Source organism: Thamnophis elegans, chromosome Z (genome assembly GCF_009769535.1).
Source record: "Thamnophis elegans isolate rThaEle1 chromosome Z, rThaEle1.pri, whole genome shotgun sequence".
Classification (NCBI taxonomy): Eukaryota; Metazoa; Chordata; class Lepidosauria; order Squamata; family Colubridae; genus Thamnophis; species Thamnophis elegans.
This window is the reverse complement of record NC_045558.1, coordinates 112,383,456-112,400,732: the sequence shown is the minus strand read 5'-3', so window position 1 is coordinate 112,400,732 and position 17,277 is coordinate 112,383,456. Positions and strand designations below refer to the sequence as shown.

The 17,277-nt window shown below is 34.6% G+C and overlaps 1 protein-coding gene across 1 annotated transcript; it reads right to left on the bottom strand.

Moving 5' to 3' along the window:
* Positions 1 to 10,264: 10,264 nt before the first annotated feature.
* Positions 10,265 to 11,068, bottom strand: LOC116521510 (olfactory receptor 14J1-like). Its single transcript, XM_032236174.1, has one exon. The coding sequence runs from the start codon at positions 11,066 to 11,068 to the stop codon at positions 10,265 to 10,267; it is 804 nt and encodes a 267-aa protein (XP_032092065.1).
* Positions 11,069 to 17,277: the final 6,209 nt, after the last annotated feature.

The following is a 17,277-nucleotide window of genomic DNA, read 5'->3' as shown; positions in this document are numbered from 1 at the left end:
ACAAATAGCTACATACTGATCAGATGCCATGATTGTCAGGAGGGAGAAATCAAAAGCTTCAAGGGAGAAAAAGAAAAAGATTTGAGCAACACAGCCAATGAGAGAATTATCATGGATTTGGAAACAATGACTGAAACAATACCCGTCCTGCATAACCAAGTTCATGAGAAAGAAGTACATGGGGCTGTGCAGGCGATGGTCAAAAGCCACTGCAATGATGATGAGAAGATTAGCTATTGCTGTTGCCAAGTATAATATGAAGAATAAGAAGAAATGTAGGAATCGCAGATCACATTGTTTTGAGAATTCCATGCATAGAAAATAGGACACAGTGGTTTGATTCTCCATGTTTTTAAATTATGACATAACTGTAAGGAAGCACATGTAAAAAATAATATTAGAGAAAAATATATGTGTGTGCAAAATCATCTCTTCCATTCTTAAATATCTTTTCGATTCTTGGTGGCCACTCATATATTTCTCACACTTTATTATTTTACTTTATTGCAGTATAAAATGTGCTGCCTTAATGATGAGTTTAAAAGGGAAATTCTTTGCCAAACCATCCATTGATAAGTGTTGGACTAGATATAAGCTTTCTGTAATTTTTTCATAGGCATGATTCATAATTCTGTCTATTTTCCTAAAGAAATTAAAATCTTCCTATCAAATATACCTAAATAATTTTCACCTATTTTTAATTAAAAATTAGATGGAAACATAATATGTTAGGCATGACTTTTTAAGGATCACTTAAACATCCTTGAACATTTATCAATAATTCAAACATTTATCAACTCAAACATTTATCAACAACTAAACAACTATAACTTTTTGAAACATTTTTAATATATAGGCTTGTACCATTTCCCCTCCCCTTACAGGCCTTAGGAGAGCCATGGTGAAATCTTTTTATCTTTGGCTGATCCATGGAACTGCTAGAAGTAAACAAAGTAATAGCCAAAAGCCAACATGGGTTTGTCAAAAACAGATCATGCCAGACTAATCTTTTTGCATTCTTCAACAAAGTGACAAAATTACTGGACCAGAGGAATGCCATTGATATAATTTACTTGGACTTCAGCAAGGCTTTGATAAAGTGTCTACATAACCTACTACTAGATAAAATAGAAAAATGTGGGTTAGACAGCATCACCACTAGATGGATTCATAACTGACTGACCAACCACACTCAACATGTAGTCCTGAATGGAACTGTATCTACATGAAGGAGGTATGCAGTGGAGTACCCCTAGGCTCTGTTTTAGGCCCAGTACTCTTCAACATCTTCATCAATGATCTGGATGAGGGGATAAATGGGGAACTCATCAAATTTGCAGATGACACCAAGATGTCAGGAATAGCCAACACTCCAGAAGATAGGCTAAAGATATAGAGGGATCTTGACAAACTTGAACATTGGGCACTATCTAACAAAATGAAATTCAGTGGTGAAAAAAGAGTGTGGTTCTACATTTAGGCAAGAAAAATGAAATGCACAGTTCAGTATAAGTGGTACCTTGCTCAATAGTAGTAACTGTGAGAGGGATCTTGGAATCCTAGTGAACAACCATTTAAATATGAACCAGAAGTGTGCAATAGCTGCCAAAAAAGCCAACACAGTTCTAGGCTGCATAAACAGAGGGATAGAATTAAGATCACGTGAAGTGTTAATACCAATTTATAATGCCTTGGTAAGGCAAAACTTGGAATACTCCATTCAGTTTTGGTCGCCACAATGTAAAAAAGATGTGGAGACTCTAGAAAGAGTGCAGAGAAGAGCAACAAAGATGGTTAGGGGACTGGAGACTAAAACATATATATGGTTGCAGGAACTGGGTATGTCAAGTTTAATGAAAAGAAGGACTAGGGGAGACATCATAGCAGTGTTCCAATATCTCAGGGATTGCCACAAAGAAGAAGGAGTCAAACCATTCTCCATAGCACTTGAGGACAGAACAAGAAGCAATGAGTAGAAACCAATCAAGGAGATAAGCAACTTAGAACTGAGGAGAAATTTCCTGACAGTTAGAACAATTAATCAGTGGACAGCTTGCCTCCAGAAGTTGTGAATGCCCCAACACTGGAAGTCTTTAAGAAGATGTTGGATAGCCATTTGTCTGAAATGATATAGGATTTCCTGCCTATGTAAGGGGTCAGACTAGAAGACCTCCAAGGTCCCTTCCAACTCTGCTATTGAATTGCTTGCCACTTTGCCAGGGAGGCATAATTTCTTTATTAAATTTCTCATTGCCTTCAACAATGACACTGCTTCTAAGTACTGCCTTCACTGAAAATTCTCTTAAAAATACAGGGAGACATTCAGAGATGTTTCTGTCTTAAAAATATCCCATCTTGAACTATATAGCACAAACATCAAGAGGATTTACAACATTTTGCATTCTGTCCGCAAAATGGTTTATAGCATTTGTCAAATTTCAGATCCATGGAAGGCATAGGCTGTGGATAGCCTACTTTGGGTGAAAATATTTTGTCCTATAGTGCACAGTATTGCTGTTTGAGATTACAGGAATGAGAATTTTAGTAGTATATAATGAAGAAACAATTTCAGAAATGCCATCAAACTTTGTCCCTTAAGTGCAGATGAATGTAAAAATAATGCCAGTGATATTAATTCACCTATTAGAGGGAGTTCTTTCATTAGTTTTTACATTTTTACAATGGATAAATATGTTTTTATTTTCCAGTATTAGCATGAGGGAGAGAGATTATTTTAAAAAGACATTTGTTTTATTTTTTAGGATGTGTATAAATCCCATCCAATCCCACAAATATTCTTATTATTTTGATTTGTCATATTTCTTAATTCATAGATACTTCTGAAAATAATCTTCCTTTATTTTCTTTCTTCCACTTAAATAACATATTAAAGTATGGTGTTATCTTATAATTTCTTTAAATTCTTCCAATGTTAGCATTACAGAATTGAGTCTAACAAATAGATGAGTCATACAGATTTAACTAAATGACAATTTGCAGAACACAGGATATATCTTTTCTATTAAATTTTCAGTCTATATTTCAGTTGCTGCTTTCCTTCTCAGAATTTTTCTCTCCTGCTGCATACACCTTTGACTTGGAAGCATGGATGAAGTGTTGGATAAAACATTTCCAACTTTTGTTGCATGCATATATGCAGAATATCATCAGTATGAAAGGTTGAATGTATATTTAGTAAACATGCCCCTCAAGAATTAATTATATAGCAAAGGACCACACTGTCAAAATTATGCAAAATGTTAACAATATCATTAATGTAATTAGCAAGTAGTAGATTGCACTATCCATGTTCAGATATGAATTAAGTGAGAAGATGTGCATGAAGCATGTTCTAGAGTAGCAAATTTTGTCAATGCACATAAGTTGAATATAAAATTTTAGAAATGAAACCTCTGAACAAGTAGCATAATCCAAAACTCTGCTTGCCTTCTCTTAGATCTTGAAGCAGTATAAAAGGTTTCTTTCACTCTAAGACTTGACTCAGGTGGGTTCATGAACTGGTAGCTCAGCTGGGCTAATAATGAAACCTCTACATGGAGATCACAAAGTACCCTTTGTGATGTCATGCTGATGCTATCTACCTGACTATGAAAAATATCTAATGACATTTTATCCCATGTCAATTGCCTGAAGATAAAATGCAGCCATGGTAACTTTAGGTTGTTGCTACCTAACTGAAGAAGAAAGACTTTGCAGAATAAGATCATAAACCTCACTCTCATTTATTAAATGAGAGTTATTAAATATACCTAAGTTTTTGTTTATTCTTTTACTAAGCTTATGAACATTTGATTATGTATATTTACATTATGTATATTTATGCTTTCATATTTATTTAAGTTCTGACCTGTGATTTTTTAAAAAAGATTTTTATTAACCAACATGTAAAATACACACACACAAAATTTAGACGTACACCACATTTACACAATATAATATGAACAGGAACTTCCTGTTCTTTATAATAGCAATTATCAATTAATACCGCTCACCTTATATTATTTCCCCTTCTATTGTATTTCATTTGGGTTTCACCATTCTTAACCCTCTTATTTTACTCATAACTATTATTTTTGAGTTTTGTTATATTCCTTCATTGATTTATGTTTCTTTCCTCCATCCACCTATACCATTTATCCCATATCTGGTAGAATTCTGATTCTTCTTTTCCCTGGTACAGTCTATAACCTTTCTTATTATTTCATCTTCGCTTGGAATTAATTTGTTTTTCCATTTCTGGGCAAAGGCAATCCTTGCCGCCGTAATTATATGTAGTATTAAATACTGGATTTCTTTTTTGTATTTCACAGACATTATTCCTAATAAAAAAAACGTATTTTAACCCCTGTTATTGCCTCCAGCCAATTTTTGATCCTTTTCCAAAAATTTTTAGCCTCCTCACAGGTCCACCATAAATGATAATATGTTCTGTGTATTGATTCGCATTTCCAACATTTTGGGGAGGTATTTGTTAAGATTTTAGCTAACCTTGTTGGTGCCAGGTGCCATTTGTAAAACATTAGGTACTGGTTTTCCTTGTATGCAACTGATAGTGTCATTTTTAAGTTTGTTCCCCAAAATTTTGTCTAATTCAATATTATAGCCAAAGTTCTGTGCCCATTTTATCATTTGTTCTTTCACAATTTCCTCTTCCATTTTATACTTCAGGAAAAATTTATATATTCTCTCTATCATCTTTCTATCTGAGCTTTGAATAATTTTATCCAATTCGTGTGGTTCTGTTTTGATGTCATGTAATTTAGTATCTTTATTGTATTTAATTTTGATTTGGAGGTAAGTTAGCCAACTTTCATGTTCTGATCTTCCAATTCTTCAATTGTTTTTAAATTTCTGTCTATCAATTAAGTCTCTGTATCTTAGCATTTTGAACAAATCTATAAAATTTGGGTGAGTCGTCTTTTCTGTTGGTGATAGCCAATTCGGGATTTTCACACAATGGCTTTTTTTGATTTTGAGCCATTTCTGCAATAACGCTCTTCTGATTAAATTATTTTGAAAGTATTTGTGCATTTTATTTTTATCATCCCAGAGGAATATATGCCAGCCTGCTTGCAGATCATGGCCTTCTAAGGTCAAAATTCTTTTATTCTTTAGCTCTATCCAATCCTTCACCAATGTTATTGTTACTGCTGATGCATATAAATCCCAATCTGAAATGTGATTTTTATTATCTACGATTTGTTTATTATTATATTTATAGCTACTATTGGTAAAGTATCAGTCAAAGTAATTCAAAGTAATTGGGTGTGCATCAGAGGTGGGTTCCTACCAGTTTGCACCTATTCGGTAGAACCGGTTCGTCAAATCTACTGAACCGGTTAGAAAATAGTTCCACCAGTGGATCCGGAAAACAGGCCACACCTACAGAAGAGGTTCCAAAATTTTTTGAAACCCACCACTGGTCCTTGGATATGATTATTCTACACTATCATGCTCATATTTATAAAACTCAGTGCCTCTGTGAAAGGTAAGGATGACTACTGCGTTTGTGGCGCAATCAGAACATTGCATGCATTGAAGTTGTTTTAACGCAAACCAAATATGCCTTTTAAAAAACAAGTTTATATCATATTCTTATGCATGCCAGTGCTGTATGTGAGGTAATGTAAGGTGGTTCTAACAAGTGTCATCGGCATCTTCATATCCGGTCACATGGGTGGCAAGCCACTCCCATCCGGTCACATGGGTGGCAAGCCACTCCCACAAAGGAGGCCACACCCACAGAGTAGGTTCGAACAATTTTTGAAACCCACCACTGGTGTGCATAGTAAGTTCCTTCATCCGATGCCATTGTAATTTTATTTGTAAGTTGAAAACTACCTGTAGATAAACTTTTGAAAAGAAATGCATTAGGTTGTGCAGATCATTACTGAATAGTATCAGCAAATCTGAAGATTTCCAAACAGGACTTTATAAAGGAGATAGTGTTATGTTTGACATGACATGATGCTGTCTCCTGTAGTTAGATGAAATATAATTAAAGAGATTTGCCATTTTCACTAAAATCTTAACAATGCAAATTAACCAATCCTTTGATCTCCCTGTGAAAGATTTTTTTTTTAATCAGGGCCTAGTAATCTTGTGAACTTGTAAATCAATACAAATAGTACTCAATTTACAATCATTCATTTTGTGACTATTTAAAGTTGTAACGGCATTAAAAAAGGGGGATTTAAAATATTTTTTATACAATGGTAGCCAAATCCCCATTATCACATAATTAAATTTCAGAGACTTGGCAACTGGCATGTATTTATGATGGCTGCAGCATCCTGGGGACATGTGATCACCTTTTGCAACCTTCTGACAAAGAAAAGTTTGTCAAATGTTATTGTTAATCTTAATTGGGTTTGTTTTTTGCATACTTTATCTATTTTTTTAAAACTTTTGTAATATGTGTTTTTTTGGTTTTGAAGCCATTTCAAAATTTATCTGCCTGCAGTTAATAAAACTCTATTGCCTGAATATGCAGCTTTAAGTAAAGAGGCTGAGTTCCCCTTTTATTTTGAAGTTTAAGGCTTGCCTAAACTTTCAGTGAGTAAACATTGTAACAAGACCGTTCAGCAGATTCATCACCATTTAACTTCCAGATAAGCAAGATTAATGAAGGAGTAAAATTCTTGTAAATTCTTGTAGAAGGAGTAAAATTCTTGAAACTAATTAAAAAGCTTCTGCTGGCCTATTGTGAAACCAAAACAAATGATAAGCAATCTCTTTTGTTTTGAATTCTTGTGACAATTAACAAAAAGTGTTCGTTATTACCGGAGAAACCAGCCTGCTCGGCGCCATTTTAAAAGCCTCTAAGTAAATAATTTTTCGGAGGAGAAAAAGAAAAGAAGCTAAAATGTTGATAAACAATTATTGTCCATGCAAACGGATTCAGCTCGTGATAAGATTAAATCAAACAAAACTTTGAACTGAGTGGGGGAGACCTACTTTGTCCCGCACAAGGCAGTTTGAAGTTCCCAGCACGGACAGCCGTTCTGCCTTGGGCTAGCCCCCCTTTCCCTGCAAGCACAAAAGCTGCAAAAATCGAAGAGCATTTGCCAGCAAAACAATTTCTTCTTTCCTTCTTGCCTGAAGGATAAGAAAACCTGATAAGACGTCAGATGGAAGATCCTCTAAACAGGTACGTAGCCAGGAATTCGGAGGCAGCTGATTTTTTGCTGCCACCACCAGCAGGCTCCTCCCAGGAAGTCAGTAATATGTGTTTTTTTAAGGTTGTACACTGCCCTGAATCCTTTGGGAGAAGGGCAGCATATAAATCCAAAAAACAAACAAACAAACAAAGTTAATAGGGAAGCCAGATTCACTTAATAACTGTGTTATTAACTTAACAGTTGAAGTAATTCACTTGACAACTGTGGCAAGAGAGGTAATAAAATGGGGGGAAACTCACTTAAGTGATTTATTTAGCAACAGAAATATTGTTGTCATAAGTCAAGGACTACCTATAACTATAAGTAAAGATTTAAAATAATTGAGATGCTGTATTTCAAATGCTCATTACAATCTTTTGTTTTAAATTGCCCATGAGTAAATATCAAGAAAGAGGTGCTGCTGGAAAGAATATTAAAAACAGTAGAATGCGGGAGGGGGGAATCAAGATAAAAATAAAGCGAATGACTTAATAGCCATCCATCAACATCCCTATCAACATCTAGAAAGCCACTACAACAGATACCATATATACAGCACACAGAGAACATGCCCAAAACACACAAAACCTCTGGTCCTGGTAACCGATTCAGATTGGATCCTGTAACGTTATCCTAGGATGCATATATTCACCTTCATTTGTAAAACGGGAGAGTGGCTATTTCTAAATGGGAAATAATTGTTTCATTCAGCTTCAGAAATTATCAGAGTTAATTTACCCAATCACATAATCATCCCTATAGGAAGACATTAGATTAAGAAATTTTAGATATTAGGTGTAAAAAGTAAGTAGGGTTTATCTCTGACATTTCTTTTGCTCTTGTTCTAAGGGGAAGGCACATTAAATTGTTTTTCCTTTAACAGACAAAATTTGGATGATAACATAAAGATCAGTCAGTTTTATTGTAAACAGTGTTAACATGAAGTTGGTTTTTCTTCTTTGGCTTGTTAGATCATCTTGTGAATGTAGTGTCATATTCAAGCAAAGGTTGTCAAAATAGAATTGTTATATCCAGTTCTCACCTGGTTGGCATTTTATGTCGAGTGCATAGCATCAGTCTGATACAACAGCAGTTCTCTCTTCTTGAGTTATGTAACATCCAAATTCTTATCCCAATATTATTCTTCACTTTAAAAAAAAATCTATGTGTGGATCTTTTCTACCGTGCTGAGAATACTCAATAGAGAAAGGAAAAAGGTATTTTCCACTTGTATCCCCCATCTCATTGTTATTTATATATTCCTTGGCAATAGTATCTTGGCTCATCTGATATTACCTCTTAATTCTTCATCCAGGCTGCACCAAGTATGCTATATGCTCTCATGTTTTCACTAATAAATCCAATATTCTACAGCATGAGGAACAAAGATGTCAAATTGGAAATTTGGGAATTGCTTCATTCCAAAAGATGTAACTAGAAGAAACAAGATTATTATTTTAATCTTTGCCAATGCTGTCACATGGCCTTAACCCTGATTGAAAAGGATCCAGATAATCTATTTCATCCAATGCCCCCTGAAACTAGCACCATCTATGGATTCATCAGCCTTCTCTAAAACAGGGAAGTTGGTTACCAGCAAATTTTCCTAACAAAGTTGGATCCAGGGATTGCCTCCTAAGAAAAGGCTATAACATTGTCTTCTTCAAAGGAGACAGCATCACCTCCTCCCACAATGGGGCACTAATCACTGCTTAGACCAGTGGTAGTCATCCTGGTCCCTACTGCCCACTAGTGGGTGTTCCAGCTTTCATGGTGGGTGGTAGGCGTTTGCTGTAACTCTGCTTTATAAATTTTATAAATCACCATTACTGTGGAACCGGTGGGTGGTTAGAATATTTTACTACTAACAGAGATACAAAAGTGGGTGGTAGGTATAAAAAGGTTGACTACCCTTGGCTTAGACCAACTGTATGCCACTCCTGGGAGGGCCTTAACTAATATGTTTCTGTAAAATAAATTTGCTTTATGATCAAAAGGAATTAATACTACAGTCTTTAAGACAGCCTTTCACCAACTCAAAGGAGCAGCTAATTATTCCAAAAGAGATCATGTCAATTTTATACATTTATTTCTTGTTTTAATAAAAGTGCATTCACATCTTAGATCCCACTTAATATTGGAGAACTTGAGAGATTGCAATGACTTCAGAATCAGAGAGCTTAAAGTTCTACATAAATTTTAACAACAGCTACATTGAAACTAAAGTGTGTCACAATAATAAGTTTACAAAAGGAAGCTTAGGCAAGTATATACACCCACCTGACATTTTAAACTGAGCCTATCTGTAGTATAAATATATATTTCATCAGTAAAAGAATCAATTACCTTTTTCCCAGTTCTTCTCAGTCATCTTGACAGACTTGAACACCTGGCCCTATCTAACAAAATGAAACTCAATGTAGAGAAAAGTCATACATTTAGGCAAGAAAATCAAAAATACACACACAAACTGGGGGAAACCAGGATTAATAGCAGTAACTGTGAGAGGGATATTGGAGTCTTTGTGAACAACCAATTAAATATGAGCCAACAGTGTGCAGCGACAGCCAAAAAAGCCAATGCTATCCTAAATTGCATTAACAGAGGGATACAATAAAGATATTAATACCAATAATAAATATAAAGCCTTAGTAAGACCTCATCTAGAATACTGCATTTAGTTTTGGTCACCACACTATAAAAATGTTAAGAGAGTGCAGAGAAGAGCAACCAAGATGATTAGGAAATTGGAGGCTAAAACATATGATGAATGGTTGCAGGAACTGGGAACTGGGCATGGCTAGTCTAGTGAAGAGAAGGACCAGAAGAAACATGACAGCAGTGTCCCAATATTTGAGGGGCTGCTGAGAGGAAGGGGTTAAGGCTATGACTCAGGATATGGAATTATACTTTGTCACCTTCCCATGTGGTAGCATTGATCTGGCAGGATATGATTAGTAGCTATCTCTATCTTAACTGTGTTTCCATTTATAATTGCTTTCCCTTCCTGAGAAAACTGAAGGCAAAAAACATAAAAAGCTCAATGCAATAGAATCAAATGAAAAACATGAGTGAACAAAATGTCAGAATTTCCACAGTTTAGCTAGGGCAAGTATGATATTCTTATTTCTTATGGTATAGATGATTGGATTGAACAGGGGTGGAAGTAAGGAATATAGGACAGTGAATACTAAATCTAAGTAAGATGTGGTGTTAGTGGGTGGTCTCAGGTAGGTCGAGCATGAAGTTACCAAAAGAATACAAAAGATTATCAGGTGTGGAAGACAAGTAGAAAAGGTCTTCTGCCTTCCTTTCACAGAAGGGATTCTCAGCACCACCTTGAAGTTCATAACATAGGAGATGATAATAAAAATAGAACAACCAAGTCCTGCAGTTATACTAATTCCAAGCAATCCAATTTCAAGTAGATTGAAATCAAAGCAGGCAAGATTTAGCAAGTGTGGAATTTCACAGAAAAACTGGTTGACAACATTAGAACACAAAGGGATGTAAAAAGTTCCAGTGGTGTGCAACATTCCATAGAGTATACCTGTAACCCACACCAGAATCACTATTTTGATGCAGACTTTCCAATTCATCAACAATTCATAGTACTGTGGATGGCAAATGGCAACATACCGATCATATGCCATGACTGTCAGGAGGGACAATTCAAATGCTTCAAAGGAGATAAAGAGAAAAATTTGAGCAACACAACCAAAGTAAGAGATTTGTCTGGTGCCCATAAGAGAATTTATCATGGATTTGGGGACAATGACTGAAACAATGCCCAGGTCTTGCAAAGCCAAATTCATTAGGAAGAAATACATGGGGTTGTGCAGTTGATGGTCCAAAGCTATTACAGTAATGATGAAAAGATTTGTCATTGCTGTTGCCAGGTATAATATGAAGAATAAGAAGAAATGTAGAAGCTGCAGGTTATGATCTTTGGAAAATTCCAGGAGCAGAAAATAAGGAACAGTAGTTTGATTCTCCATTATTAATTTATGACATACCAACAAGGAAGGACAAGGAAACACATTAGAGGAAAGGCAAGGACCTATGGCATGTATGGTATTTTGATTTCCAAAAAGACATGATACAAAGCTAGAAAATCTGCACTTACTAAACACTGTTACACTGAAGCTTGAAGATGGAAATTCTCTAATTGCATAAGGAAGTATAACATACATCGACTCACTCACACTTCCCCACCACTCTATCAGAACATATCCTTCAATCCCATCTCAACCCGTCTCAACTGTCAGTACCTAACATTCCATCTTCCTACAATCAGAACTTATGAAGCTTCTTGGATGAGAAGTGAAACATTTTCTTCTTCCTCAAGGAAAAAAACAATCCAGTTGCCTTTTGAAGAAATGAAAAAAGCTCCTTTGAGAATCTCTTTAAATATGCCTTAGTTTTGTTGCTTCAGATTCATATAAAATCCTGTCCCCACACAAATAGATTCTCATTACTTTGATTCATAATATTTTTAAATTGAGTCCAAATTTCTGAAAAAAATATATAACATTTTATGTTGTAGGAAAGCATATGTTATCTTTTCTTTAAATTCTCTTTCCAGTGTTGACAATATAAATTGAGTCTAACAAATAGATGAGTCAGACATGTTTAATTAAATGGCAACTTGACCGAGAAAACAGGATATGGCTTTGCTGTTAAATGTTTAGTCAACAAATCACTTACTACTTGTATTTTAGAATTTGAGTCTTCTGCTGCATATTCTTTAGACCATATAGTATAGGTGCAGTATTGGATAAATACTATCAAACTTCTGTTGGATACAGATGTGCAAATAAATGAGTGGAAAAAATTAGATGTATAGTTAGCAAACTGGTTAATCAGTTAATTGTTTCCCTCAAGATCTAATTATACAGTATAATACAACACAATCAAAATGAGACACAATGTTAATACTAGTATCTTATTAACATAATTAGCAATAGCTTCTGCTATCTATATTCAGATATGAATTAAGTGAAGATAGGATATGTGTGAGCATGTTTTAGAACAGATCTCATTGCTTGGGTTCTACTTTATATCTATTTATTAAGAGATTCCATCACTGCCAACCTTTTAATGTAGATGGGATGAGGAAACTCTATCCACAGGAAGACCAGATTTACAATATATTTTACCAATAGGCTACAATAGAATGTTGCACATCTGGTACTTCTCTCTCCTTTGCCCCAATAAATCAGGTTTTAATTATTCTGAGTCTCTTCTTAATGCCATAACCCTTCCCAGATTGTAAGGAATGATTCCCCACTCTTTATTTACACAATGATTTCTTAATATTTACTTCAAGGCCACTTCCTTGATTTTTTACAATGCTATATCAAAGCCATCTGAACTGCTTTCTACCTAGTGAGTTAGGTATCAGTGAGTTTCATCACTTAGTCACACATAATGTGAATAGATCTTTTGAATACTGATAATTTTAAAAGTTGATGTTTTGATTTCTAGCATGCTGCTTCCTTTCTTTTCTGGTAATACTTGTTATTATTTTATATACAACAATGCGAAATCACACATGTCCATTTTTTTAGTTCAACCGTATTTAGTTTTTTAAATTTATATGCACTGAAATTTTTCTCAAGAACCTAAGATGTCATAATGTAGTAGTATAATAGTGTATATGTGCCTCCAAATGATGTGACCTTTTGAAATTGACAGATGGAAATTTTGTCAATGTGCATATTTTAAGTGCAGATTTTTTTTGTTACGGCATCCAATGTGAAGATAACCAGTTGGCTCATATCACAATCTTTCAATTTCAGTTTCAGATTTTGCTATTTTATGATCTATTTCAATTGTTAGTCTTCTATTCTATTATTTTTTGGTATTTACATATCAATTATCCATACTTTGCTCTCTTCAATCACAATTGCATAGCATGTTATGAGCCAAGACTTTTATCAATTTGTATTTGGAAATCCCACAATATTTTAATCCGGACATTTTTCACTACTTTTTTCCAACTCTATTTTTTCACCATTCTTTCATTATAGGCACATAATATTTTTTATAAATATTCCAGTGAATAATTTTGATGATAGTATTATGTTATATTGTAAGCTGCCAGAGTCACGTCCTGGTGAGTTTGGTGGCAAACAAATGAAACAAACAAACAAATATAAGGTTAATCTCTCCCCCCTATATGAGGTTTAAAACCCACAGTCCCCTGTTTTTTAGGCCTTCACCTTAACTATTTCATCAAATGGAAACTCATTAGTTAAGTCATTATTAGGCACAACTTTTTAAAGCATGTTTGAAGATTTATCCCAATATGCTTTCAGTTTTTCTAAAATTTCACTATTAAGGCTCCCAGATGGTTACTGATAGCTTGGTTCATGCAGTGATCTTAACTTCATTCATGGAAATGAAGATGTCCTCAGCTTTGAAGGAGCCAGTGGTAGGCCCACTATTCAAGGAAGTATCTCTGACCTAACGGTTTTGGACAATTACCATCCTGAGTCCAACCTTCCCTTTTTGGGAAGATTGCTGAGAAGATTGACTGGCTTGGTGAGCTCAGACAAGGAGACTGGCAACAATCAGCCTGCTCCAGGGTTGCCAAATGAATCATTGCATGGAGAATTCCCTTACTCTGACTCCTTTTGCCTTGCTTTGTCTTGCCATGCTGTGCCTTACCTTGCCTTGACTTATCTTGCCTCATCTGCTATTGTCTTGCCTTGCCTTGCCTTGCCTCACCCTTTTGTCTCATGCTTTGGGGAACCACTTAGTTGACAAACCTTTCCATGCATTAGACTCCAGATCAGTTTGACTCCTCTTGTGCCTGACTCTCTGAACTTGCAATACTTCATTTATGCAAGCGGATGGACTGGTGAAACCTTGGTTATTTTGTGTACATTGGCACATGGCTTTTTGTTGTGTGTTATACATAAAAGTTTTGCAACTGCCTCTTGAATGTATGTGTGGGCTTGGCCTGAGACAGGACACATCGAGCAATCTATAAGAGTCATTCTGTTTTTCTCTGAATATGAACAGGCTTGGTTGCCCTTTCACCTCAGTACAAAGGCTTAACTTGAAGAGAAGAGAGCAGCGCACAGGCACTCTGTAAGGAGCTGTACTCTTTCTATTGAGCAATGGTACTATCTCTACTTAAGTAGAGTAGCAAATTCAAGCCTTTATTTTGGCAACAACCATCTGCTAACTGAGATTCATAAATAATGATTCTGAATGGATTCATTCCCTTCTATACATGGATGTAGAAGACATTAACAGTGGGTTGAAGGTGAATTGAAAAGGTTGCTTTTCTATAGGACTAAAATTTGAAATGAAGACCTACCCCATTCTCATCCATGGTTGTCTGGAAGGCTCTTTATGTTTTGTAGTATACTTACTTGGAATTGTCATTCCAAAATATGTAATTAAAATGCCATTGCAAGGAAATTGTCATACATTGTATCCATGGCAAAATGTATCAGGGAAAAAAGAGAAATATTACTTTAAAACTGGAGAGCTAAATATAACTTTGAAATCTTTCCACATTTTTCTAGGATTGCAATAAAGTTGTTTGTGAAAATGTCTTCTTTAAAAACAGTAAGGTACCTTGATGCTTCAGTGAGAGGTAGAAAGAAAATCAAAGTTGATGACATTTATTTCTAGTGACCAATCAATGTTAGTAACCTTTATTTATTTTCATTTATGAGTAAAGACATAACTTTATAAAATAAAACAAAACCCAGAGAGATATACATCAAAAATTTATTTCAAGTTGATTTTGTAGGTAGATCAATATAATTTAAGTAGCATTATTCTGAAATGATAAACTGAGCATTTTTATAGTGAATGTTATCTTTCTTTCAGTTTAGGGAGAATGGGAACAGTATATGAATATATTCTGACACTTACTTATTCAGTAATGATTATGAGCAATTAAACTTTATTTTCTAATAATCTACAAGCTATTGATATGGAGTATAATTTTGGGATACATCAATCAAACTCATGCTTATTTTCACAGTATTAATTAGCTTTCTCCCATGCTCTCCCCTCAGATAAATTCCTAATTAGGAAACCTCATTTATGTTGACATTATCCTTAATATCATAATTAGATGAAGGAATAAATTTAAAGAGAGATAGACAGATTTTTCTAAATGTAATGCTCCATATTCAAAAATTATATTTTAGGATGACCTTTCATAGTTAGATTTATTGCCTGAATTTATTATGCTGCAAAATTAACAAATCACTCACATATCAAACAGAGATGCTCCTAAAGTCACCTGTGAATAAGAGACTTCGTGCACAATAGTAAGCTTTGAACAGTAATGCAATTTTTCAATGTCATTCCTAATATTTTCCCTCTTCATAATTAAGTCTGAAGAGAAGTAAAAAAGGAAATGGAAAACATGAGATTATGCTTATATTTCATTGGGGAAAAGCTGAAGAAAACCAAGAAAAGAATGATGGAGTATCGAAGAAAAGTAATTTGTCACTTGATGTACATCAATTTGATACAATTATTAGTACTTTGAGAAAAAATTTTTTTTCCCAGCGAGTTCAAGGATTGGTTAAATTTAGATGGCATCTAACATGGATGGCTAGGGTAACTAAAAAGTTGGAAATTTAATCTAAAGATGAGCACACTTTATCATATGTGATGGACTTGTGCTAAGGCAACCCCCCAAAATGGGCAAAAATATCTAGCCTAGAAAAGATAATAGGGAAACATGTATATTTTAAACCTGAACTATTTTTATTAGGGATGTTATCAGAAAAAAATTGATAAGAGACTATGTATTTAGTATTACATGTTTTAAGAGCAGCGAGGATCACTTTCACACAATATTGGAAAGATGAAGAAACACCTCAGGATGCTGAGATAATTAAGAAGATAATTATAATTAAGAAGACTCTGCAGAAATGGACAGACTTACATTGAAAATCAAACACAAAGAAGACAGAATATTATCAAACTCAGAATTTATTTTACCAGTGGTTGGAAAAAAGGGGTATAGAGGAAGAATGGCATTTGTATTGTTAAGCAAATTAAATACTCAGGAAACATGATGTTTATTAAGGACTAAGGAATATAATTAATATAAAAGTAATATTTTTTTTAAAAAAAGGATTTGGTACATCTCTATTGTTAACATTTTTGACAAAGTTTTGCTTCACTTCAATTATGTTTTATATTGTTACAGGGGACAGTATGTCTCCATAGTGCCCTACTGGGTCCCTTGGGCCTACTTCTGACCAGAATGGGTTTCCACAGCTTTTGGGCCTATTTCTTTCTTTGCAGCACCTCACACACATTTGGCCCTCCCTCACGCCATCATGTCTTGCACTGTTTACCTCTTTTCAAGATTATCTTTCAGAAAGCAGTCTATGCTTCATGCAACCTTCCTATACAGAAGCTGCTTTGTGCCACACCAAACAGGTGCCATTTTGGAAGTTTCTAAATCCTAGCAGTCCTGAAAATTAGTGCCCATCCCAGGATTGCATGGAATAGCTATTGTGTAGAAAGGTGCACAGTTCATCTACTGCTTCTCTTTCCAAAAGGTGAACTTCGTAAACCTTCTTTTGGAAAGAGAAACATTCAAAGTAATTCATAGCCATCATATTAAACTGCTTGGTGCCTTCTCAGAAATAAATGCCATTTTGGGAACAGTTGCAATACTTGCAAACCAATCTTCCGGGTTACATATTCATAATTTTCTATATGTTAATAAAAGCCACTCAGATAAAGCAGGATGGATCTTTATGGAAAATAAAATAATAACCTTGGCCTCTATCAATAATCCAAAAGTTAATAAATAAATAAAAACTCCCTTTCCGGTTGAAGATGAATGATAGATTGCTAATCCAGGTTAATGTTCTATGAATTCTTGTGAAACAAATGAAAATGTCTGAAGAAGACAGGTGAATGTTTCTGTTATCTATCACAATTTTTAAAACAAATATGGAAGCTATTTCCATTATTAGTTACATTACATTATTACAAATAATCACAGAGAAAACCTCTCAGTGATTTTCCTTGCATCTATTATTTTTACGATTTTGTGTGGACTCAACTTTCAAAAATTTGTAAAATTTAAAACTTACAT

Bases quoted from the DNA above. Each gene is read 5' to 3' on its own strand.
- LOC116521510 (XM_032236174.1), bottom strand. From the start codon at position 11,068: ATGACAAATCTTTTCATCATTACTGTAATAGCTTTGGACCATCAACTG.